The sequence below is a fragment of the Sinocyclocheilus grahami genome, unplaced genomic scaffold, assembly GCF_001515645.1.
Source record: "Sinocyclocheilus grahami isolate Dianchi unplaced genomic scaffold, SAMN03320097.WGS_v1.1 scaffold463.1, whole genome shotgun sequence".
NCBI lineage: Eukaryota > Metazoa > Chordata > Actinopteri > Cypriniformes > Cyprinidae > Sinocyclocheilus > Sinocyclocheilus grahami.
The window spans coordinates 686,311-696,386 of record NW_015505642.1 but is presented as its reverse complement, the minus strand read 5'-3'; the positions used below and the strand labels follow the sequence as shown (position 1 = coordinate 696,386).

The window sequence follows — 10,076 nt, the reverse complement described above, 5'->3', positions numbered from 1 at the left end:
GCGCAGACTCGGGCTCCAAACGAATCTCTACTGCGCAGACTCGGGCTCCAAACGAATCTCTACTGCGCAGACTCGGGCTCCAAACGAATCTCTACTGCGCAGACTCGGGCTCCAAACGAATCTCTACTGCGCAGACTCGGGCTCCAAACGAATCTCTACTGCGCAGACTCGGGCTCCAAACGAATCTCTACTGCGCAGACTCGGGCTCCAAACGAATCTCTACTGCGCAGACTCGGGCTCCAAACGAATCTCTACTGCGCAGACTCGGGCTCCAAACGAATCTCTACTGCGCAGACTACTCAATTACTCCATTTAATGCCAAATAACTTTACATAAACAAGTTTATAAATGAGCTTTTTTCACAAAATCTGACATTTCTGTGGCTGTTTGGACACGGTAAAACTCCCACAAATGTAGAAAACCATCTGGCTCATGTTTGTGCTTTCTTCTGTCAGCGGCCATAATTTTAACCTTGAAATCAGGCTCCAAACGAATCTCTACTGCGCAGACTACTCAATTACTCCATTTAATGCCAAATAACTTTACATAAACAAGTTTATAAATGAGCTTTTTTCACAAAATCTGACATTTCTGTGGCTGTTTGGACACGGTAAAACTCCCACAAATGTAGAAAACCATCTGGCTCATGTTTGTGCTTTCTTCTGTCAGCGGCCATAATTTTAACCTTGAAATCAGCATTAGGATAAAACTAAAGTCATACATGTGAAAATGGGCTGAGAATTGATCAAATACTTGTAATCTGGCTCAAATTCAGGTCTGGTTTGTCGGCTGATTATGGGATAATGCAAGACTTCTTCACCTTAGAAATGGTTGACAAAAGCAAAAATGGTATTAAAAACATCATTTTGTGAACAAGCGTGATGTCCCCAAGCAAAACAGATGCCCCAAAATGACCAAGAAAAAGTATTGGATTTCATTCAGCAAATATAGCTGTTTCCATGCAAATTTAACGTTAGAATATCACACAAAACATTTGCGAATAATGCACCGTTTCCATCCAATGTGTTCAAGAGTACAAAATTATAATTTTTTGGGAAACTGTTGCAAAGTATCAATAATAAAAATGAAAATTGCTTCAACCGAGGAACACCATGGCTCTTTTTTTCTACATAATAAATGACGTGTCTCAGAGCATGCAGATGAAACGCTGTCATGTTATCTCGCATTCGGATGCCTGATGTTTGAGAAAGCAGTCATGTGAGACCGTTATGGGAGGTGATTATACAAAATCATTTTGATGACGGACTTTTGCTCAGGCATTTCAGAATTATTAACAACATTTGAGATGGTTTGCGATGAGATTTAGTTCATTTATCCAATCGCATGATCTGTTGAGGCAAAGTCACTTGAGTTTATGGTTGCGTATTGAGGAACTTATTCAGTGTTGTAGTTTTTTTGTGACATTTTCACATTTTGTTTATGCATATGCATGCTTTCTTATCAGATATAAAATGTATCCGACTCAATTGAGCGCTCAGGTTTTTATGCGCATTTAAAGGCACAATTTGTAATTTTCGCCGCTAGAGGGCACGTATTCAAAATAAACAAATCACCGGTCTAATAAAACGCACAACATATTAAAGCATCTTTAGTGTTTCCATGTTTTCTACAAAACAAAACCGGAAATCAAGGGGTTATCACGTCATTAGCAGGCGACACAATGACACTATGAACACGCTCCGTGTCACTAGTTAAACTTGCTTATTTCTCTGGATTTAAACATTCTTCAAAACATTTGGGATAATGTAAGTACATAAGTCAGCAAAATATATAACACTGTTCTAGTGGTTTTTGGATATTTTAATAAAAAAATCTTACATATTGTGCCTTTTTAAGGATTTTACGCACATCTTGCTGTTTCCATCCAGCATTTAATGCCATTTCTATGTAATTGTGAAATATACTAGCAATTTCTGAGTTTTTTGTTTTCAGTTTGGACAACAAAAGAGGTTAGGCAGAGTATTCACTGCTTTTTTTCATACAGTAAACGCAGATCATGGACCAAAAAACTTTAAAAGTCACCTCTTAATATGTCCCGTGTCCAATAAAAGCACTGCGATTCAAATAACGTTTGCATGTGTAAATTTGTTTCAGAGCGTCAGTGCGATCCTGGACTCGGCCAGTAACGAGCTGCTGTCAGAATGTTACCGCAGATCCTTGAAGAAGATCTCCAGCCTTCCCGATTCTAACGAAGAGATCGATGACACCATCCTGACATGATGGACAGCCTCAGCTGCTCTGAATCCAGTGCTGTAGCCGCTGATGTTCTCCGAGATCCTGCATCAGTCAGCCACACACACACACTCTCCTCACGCTAGCTTTGACTCTTCATGTCATGTACATCACAAGGAAAGCCTGGGAAAGTATATATTGTGCTGAGCCCCTGAAATCATCTAAAATCTGCATTTTCCTCAATTGGCTATTAATTTGTAAATGTATATTTTTCGTTTGGTTTTCTTCTGAAAGATGAAGTATTAATTTGTGCCAATTCTTTTCCAACACTGATGTTCTGCTGCCCTTTTATATTTCGTTTGGATGGTGAGCAGTTTCTCGCTGTTGTGATTGATTTCTCTCTGTGTGTGAGAGAGACACGTGAGCCATTAACAACCCAAAGGATGTGATGCTGATTTTTCCAGTTAGCACTGTGTCCACTAATAATGGTTGTATGAATAAATAGAAAATGAAAACTTTGATTTAATAAACGGTTTGACTTAAAGAAATTACATTTGTTTGTTTCGTAATTCCTGCTCAACATTTCATGCATCTTCATAACACCTGATGACTCATTAGTACGCCACTGAAGCATAATTCTCAAATATCAGGACATGTATCATTATCATTCTGAAGGTGAACTATCCCTTTAAGGACAGATTCAGACTTCTAGGTTTATTGTGTGGTAAAAAGCATCAACATTTTGCTTTAACAGAGCTAGAAATATAATATATATAGATTGCATTTATGTAAGAGTCAATGACAAATGTGACCATGGACCACAAAACCAGTCATAAGGGTCAATTTTTCTAAATTGAGATGTATACATCACCTGAAAGCTGAATAAATGCGCCTTCCATTGATGTATGGTTTGTTAGGATAGGACAATATTTGGCCGAGATACAACTATTTGAAAATCTGGAATCTGAGGGTGCAAAAAAATCCAAATATTGAGAAAATCATCTTTAAAGTTGTTCAAATTAAGTTCTTAGCAATGCATATTACTAATCAAAAATTAAGTTTTAATATATTTACGGTAGGAAATTTACAAAATATCTTCATGGAACATGATCTTTACTTGATATCCTAATGATTTTTGGCATAAAAGAAAAATGTATAATTTTGACCCATACAATGTATTGTTGGCTATTGCTACAAATATCCCCCAGCGACTTAACACTGCTTTTGTGCTCCAGGGTCACACATAAGGATGCTAGAAAACAGTGTAACCTCAAGAAAACATCTTGATATTCATGAATTAAATGTAACCCCATGAATTGAATCCTGGTTTGATTTTAACACTGTTGGCTGGAGAATTCTTCACTATGTGAAATAAAATTTCTGTTTTGTCAAGAAATTCATACGTTATGTTTGTTGACAATCTAATTTTGCATAAATAAATGCCTTGGATCAAAACGTTTTTAAAATCAGTCAAGTGTGTCCAGATTGTTTTGTACCTAAAACTACATTTATTACTGAAGAAAGAATAAGTGTGTAAGAAATAAGAATAGACAAAGGGGTTATTACACTAACAAAAGAGTTTCCATCATCATAAAGCCACGGATCTGAAGTCTTCGTTGAAAGCTTTGAAGGTTTCAGCAGTGATCAGACACATCTGCAGTTTTAGTGCATCGCAAACCCGTCTGTGTGTCATTACTGAGCCCACAGGCGACATAATTCATCTTCAGCTGATCCGGAGGGAATCAAATCTGCAGTTTTCTAGCAGATTCTCAAAGTTCAGACGGCTTTGGAAAGTTGCACAGTTTTCTGGCTCTCACTGAGAAACGGCTGAGATGTCATGAAAACATTTCTTTGTTGGCACGAAGGAAGAAAAATCAGACATTGCTTAAAAAAGTACTATGGTGGTAACCATGGTACAATATCAGATGGTAATACTGCCAAATGTGCCAATAGTACATGGCACTAAAGATTACTGTTAAAATATCATGGTATTTATACAGTATTTAAAAAATATATATACTGTATTAGACAAAATCATGACCAAAAAATTTATTTTTTGTAAGTGTAACACCCCCATTTGTAAAGCATTCAATATGTTTCCATCATGAATTGTAATATTATATTTTATTTTTACCAAATTTATTGTTTTTGCCTTTAAAGCAGTTTATATGGAAAATTTGTTTTGTTTTTTTATTCAAAGTATATTCTGTGGTTAAAAAAAAGTTAACATTTTGTTGCATTGATGCAAAAAAATGTACATAGATTGAATTTATGTTAGTATAAATGGCAAATAAAGATGCTACAAATTGAGTAATCTAAAAAACAATTTAATATTCATGAATTAAACAAAGAAAATGGAATGCATCCCTCCTTACATCAGAGATGCACAGAATCCATTTACTTCTCAATCTAATTTAAAAGCACATTTTTTTTAGGCTAGCTTTTTCTTGATTATTATAAATGTTTTGTCTTTTAATTTGTTTTGTGCTGTATGTTGCCATTTTTGTGTGTTTGTTTTTATGATGTAAAATGCATTGAGAAGCTGCTTTAAAGGTGCTATAAAAAATAAAGTTATACGGTATTTGAAAAGATATGTTAGTATAAATGGCAAATAAAGATGCTACAAATTGAGTAATCTAAAAAACAATTTAATATTCATGAATTAAACAAAGAAAATGGAATGCATCCCTCCTTACATCAGAGATGCACAGAATCCATTTACTTCTCAATCTAATTTAAAAGCACATTTTTTTAGGCTAGCTTTTTCTTGATTATTATAAATGTTTTGTCTTTTAATTTGTTTTGTGCTGTATGTTGCCATTTTTGTGTGTTTGTTTTTATGATGTAAAATGCATTGAGAAGCTGCTTTAAAGGTGCTATAAAAATAAAGTTATACGGTATTTGAAAAGAAAAGTGAACATTTTTTGAAAATAATGATTCGGTTGTGTACTGCTATATTATAGTGTACACTCACTGAAGGTGTAAAGTATTATTATTAGTAATTATTATGTTGTTGTTGCTGCATAAAATGGTAAAAACGTTTTTCAAGAACTAATGAAGCCCTAATGTAAAGTGTGACCGAACAATAAAGAATCAAAACACTATCTAGGGCATGTTGTAGTCCAGATTAAAATGTAAAAAAAGATTGAAAATAAATAGCCTATTAAGTCTAAATATTTAAGTATTTGGCGCTGGGATGAACATCATAGCAAATACACAAATCTGAATGGCTGTTTTAATCATTTTCTTGTTTACATCAGAGTGTGCACGCGTCTTTCACGCAGCATACAGCGGTGTTGTGCATTTTGACCAGTTGATGGGAAAAGTATTCTTAAAATGCATTCAAAATTCTAAATAATTTGTAATATATAATTATTCACGGTATTTAGAAGTGCCCACGATAACAATATCGTGCATATTCATTACCGTGATATATCGCATTACCGAATACCGGCACAAGTCTACTCGTGTGTTTATTAGTCACGCTGAATCAATGAAAGCAGTTGAATCTTCTGTTTATTCAGCTGCAGCGATAGGCATGTTCTGGGTTTCTTCTGCGAGGCGTATTTGTAGTTTCAGCGCGAGAGCGCCCTCTGGTCTTTGGATGGAGATTTACTGCTGATCACAGAACCGTGCTTCACTGAAAGATACACAAGACAATCACAGCTTCTGTCGAATCACGATCTCCATTCCATTTTGATTTATCGTGCAGCCCTACTAGTAAGTCCTATAATAGAATTAATGATATGATCCATGTTCTTCAGTAAGCAGGTTATACTCCACAGGAATCAAGTGATTTGATGCGTTTCTATAGTCCTTCTCGGAGTAAATCATGTCAGCTCTTTTATCCTGTGCGTTAGTGGTGTCATTTGTCAGGAGAGGGTGTTTGCTTGGTTTATCTTCTTTTCTGAGAGTCAGCGGTCGTAGTCTCAGACGGTACGCCTACAGACCGTTCATGAACTGACAGATTCATATTCCACAGTAAAATCTCACCGATACCGCCTGCTCCAATCTGATTGGCTGACTTGCTGTTTTGAATTACCTGCAAACCCGTGAGAGCTGAAGAAAGTGACATGGTCATTGGCAGACAGCCTCTTCCGGTCTAAACTTACAATAATCTGCAGTATCTGACGACATATAAGGAAAGGCTCCCAGCAAGGATGGCATGTTTCGCAGATTTTAGGTTTTGTCTCTCAGCAGTGACTCTGAAAGCTGTGTGAGAAACCACATGGTGAACGTTAATGGTGAGCAGACGTTAGTCCAGAGAGGTTTCGTCTGGGTTTGCTGGAGCCAGTATTTATCACATTCAGCTGAAATCTGCTGCATCATATGTTGCGTGGTTTTTCCTCATTCTTTGGTTTTGTTTGCTGTTTGTCGTTCCAGGTGTTGGAAAGAGCAGTCTTCTCCTGCGCTTTGCAGACAACACTTTTTCAGGTAAGATGCATGAACATGTCCAGCGGCATCTGTCTGATTTATTATCATGTTTGATTTGTACAGACAGTCCTGACATTTTCTGAAGCCAAGAGTGTTGTTTGTGTTGGGAGTGTTTTTATTTGTTCACTACCTTGGGTCCAAATCCTTGTGCAGCTTGTATTTTCTGCAATGTAGAAAATAATTGATAGAAATTAATAAATTCAAGTAACTATAGTAACTCTTATTTTAGAGAAAAATGTATATTTATTTATTAGAAATGTAATGATGCACCGCAAGCCGGTTGGAAACCGATACAAATATGGGACGATTCAAATCAGTTGAGATGTTAAACGAATCGCGATACAGTTGGGGGTGGGACTTTACATGAATGTATCTCCAAGGGGAACTGACTGTCTTTAGAAAAGTTTAGATGATATTTTCTTTTCATCTTGACTCTGTATAATGCATATTAAAGCAGTGCATAACAGTGGTAACCAAGGAAACGCTGTATTGCTGCTGTTCCATAAGCGCCACCTGCTGTCAGAGAGTGAATCTGCGTCTCATTCAGCCCGTCTGCTGTTTTTGTCTCGTTCAGATGTTTTATGTAGCATAGTTTCACAAAGTTAAAGACCGTTCTGTTTTTGCTTCAGATTTTGAAATTATACAGTCTAATTTAGATTAAAAACTGCTCATGCAGCATGTATACAGCATCTCTGTTTGGATCGTGATTCAAATCCAGTGGTTGCCTCTAACTGAATGGAAAGAGCACAGACAAAGCCTTAGTTTGTTTATTTATTTGGGGTTTTGTTTTAAAATTTCATATTTCAGTTTCACAAAGAAATGTTCAGCATTTTGTCCAAGCAATAATAAAATGACATCTTTTCATTTATAATATGACTCAAATCATATCGTGAAATCAGTATCATGAATCGCGCCACTTCGTGAGTTGAGTGAATTGTTACATCCCTAGGAGTGTGCGATATATATCGTCTTCGATAATATCGTAATTGTTGTTTTAACGATGTGCGATTTGACATTATCGAGTATTTTGCAAAAACCATTCAAAACATCCCTACAGAGCGCACGCGTACATTACGTGAAGTCTAGACTAGTGCGTGTGCGCATTTAGTGTGTTTTCTTTCACTGCATGATTCAGTCTATTAAAATGCATTTAGAATGATCACAAATTCAAGACATGATGGCAGAAAATGTATATATTTATACCACTTCATATAGTTATTCAATTTCACACGGAGTGCCGTTTTTCTCCAAAAATTACATTACTAAATGTAAGAATTCGACTCAAAAGATAATGGACACTTTTAGAAAAAATTGCTTTATAAAGGTAAAAATGCCCATAAAATGCAAAAATCAGTTTAAACTTATTGGAAAAGATTAATTTCTCTCAGTGTGAACTGACCACCACACAGAATATGAAAAATATTAAAAACTTTGAGTCAGCTGTCTTCGGCAGTCCTTAAGGTACCAGCACAATAACACACTCAGCAAAATATCGTCTAATTATCGTTATCGATAAAATCCCAGAAAATATCGAGATATAATTTTTTGTCAATATCGCACACCCCTATACATCCCTATTATTTATTATTTTATAGAAATAAAACTATTTTATGAATGATACGCTACCATTCGAAATTAAGAAGAGACATTTAATGTTACAAAAGGTTTCTATTTCAAATAAATGTTCTTCCTATTCTTTAAAGAATCCTGAAAAATAAAATGTATCACCGTTTTCACAAAAATATGAAGCAGCACAACTGTTTTCAACATTGATAATAATCAGAAATGTTTCTTGAGCAGCAAATCAGCATATTAGAATGATTTCTGAAGATCATGTGACACTGAAGACTGAAGTAATGATGCTGAAAATTCAGCTTTGATTACAGAAATCAATTATTTTTTACTATATATTCAAATAGAAAACAGTTGTTTTAAATTGTAGTAATACTTCACATTGTTACAAATTTTACAGTATTTTTGCTCAAACTCAAATCATTTTCATATGATCATTTCTAATGGGTCATGTGTTGCATAAGCTGTACGTAGGCCAACAGTGTGGTGTTTCTAAAATATTTTTCAGGACAATGTGTGTAGAACATATCATGAAAATAAAGGGCTAGAAAAAGCCCAACCTAATCTATTATGATCGTACATTCAATGCTGTTTGATGTTGTTTTGTGTTGTAGGTAGTTACATCACCACTATAGGAGTCGACTTCAAGATCCGGACGGTGGAGATTAATGGAGAGAAGGTGAAGCTGCAGATATGGGACACAGCCGGACAAGAGCGATTCCGAACCATCACGTCTACGTGAGTCAAACGCATGACGTGATCAAACTACTGCTGAGCTGAACGTGTCCTGTGTTCTTGACATGATCTGTGATTCATAATACAAAGGGTTTTTATTGCGAATCAAGAAATGTGTGAAAGAAAGCTTTGTACAGGAAGAATAAATCTTCCCCCAGTCTGAATACATTCTTTATGGTATTTCTCTTTGATATTAATAGAAATGGTCCTTTCATTCTTAGTTTCAGTAATACAATTTTAAGACATTGAACATGATGTTCCAGGATGTCTTTGTTTGCGGCTGTTGTGTGTGCCAGCGTGGCTGTGCCGCTCGCTAACAGAATGCTTCAGGGAATCTGTTTGATGTTCCTAATTAGTGCCGTAACGTTTTATAGCTACTGTTTGACTGCGGGTCAGCATCTACCATCGGCACTCTGGGACTGAAGCTGTCCTTGGGCTTTAAGTTCACACTTCCTGTGGCATGAGGATTCATTTGTTGTGATGTTCAGATGTATCTTATGTTTCCTGAAGCACACACCATTACATAATAAACTTAATTTGTGTAGAAGCGTTCATACAGAAATTGCTTAATAAAATACATTAATCAATAGTTTAAGATGAAGTTTTTACAAGACAAATCAAGGTTACTGGGAGTCTTAACAAGGTTTTTAAAAGTCTTAATTTGACCTTCAACAAATGAAGGCCTAAAAAGGTATTGAATCAAAGCAGAAAGTCTTGAATTTCTAAAGCAATGGCATTAAATGTTGCATCCGCTGCAAAATTTATTTTACGTTTTTAGTATTTTGTTTTGTTTTTTCCAATATAAACATCCTTAAGTCAAGATACATTTTCTTGAGATGCAAAATGAAGATATGAGGTCTTGTTTTCTAAAAATTTTACAAAATTAAATGAGTTTATGCCCAAACAAGAACAAATATCTGCCAATGGAATATAAAAACGTGTGTGTGTGTGTATATGTATATGTATGTATGTATGTGTATATATATATATATATATATATATATATATATATATGTATGTATGTATATGTATGTATATATGTATGTATGTATATACAGTGGGTACGGAAAGTATTCAGACCCCCTTAAATTTTTCACTCTTTGTTATATTGCAGCCATTTGCTAAAATCATTTAAGTAAAAA

At 35.4% G+C, this 10,076-nt stretch overlaps 2 protein-coding genes across 2 annotated transcripts in view; both read left to right on the top strand.

The window, feature by feature from the left end:
- LOC107553027 (eIF-2-alpha kinase activator GCN1-like) overlaps positions 1 to 2,759 on the top strand; it is a 58,147-nt gene extending 55,388 nt beyond the window's left edge. The window contains exon 56 of the mRNA XM_016235104.1: positions 2,116 to 2,759. Coding sequence (XP_016090590.1) covers positions 2,116 to 2,241 — 126 coding nt within the window. The 3' untranslated portion in view covers positions 2,242 to 2,759. The remainder of the gene's footprint in view (positions 1 to 2,115) is intronic.
- LOC107553026 (ras-related protein Rab-35-like) overlaps positions 2,241 to 10,076 on the top strand; it is a 15,416-nt gene continuing 7,580 nt past the window's right edge. Inside the window, exons 1-3 of the mRNA XM_016235103.1 lie at positions 2,241 to 2,306; positions 6,504 to 6,627; positions 8,814 to 8,937. Of these exons, the coding sequence (XP_016090589.1) occupies positions 2,241 to 2,306; positions 6,504 to 6,627; positions 8,814 to 8,937 (314 nt within the window). The remainder of the gene's footprint in view (positions 2,307 to 6,503; positions 6,628 to 8,813; positions 8,938 to 10,076) is intronic.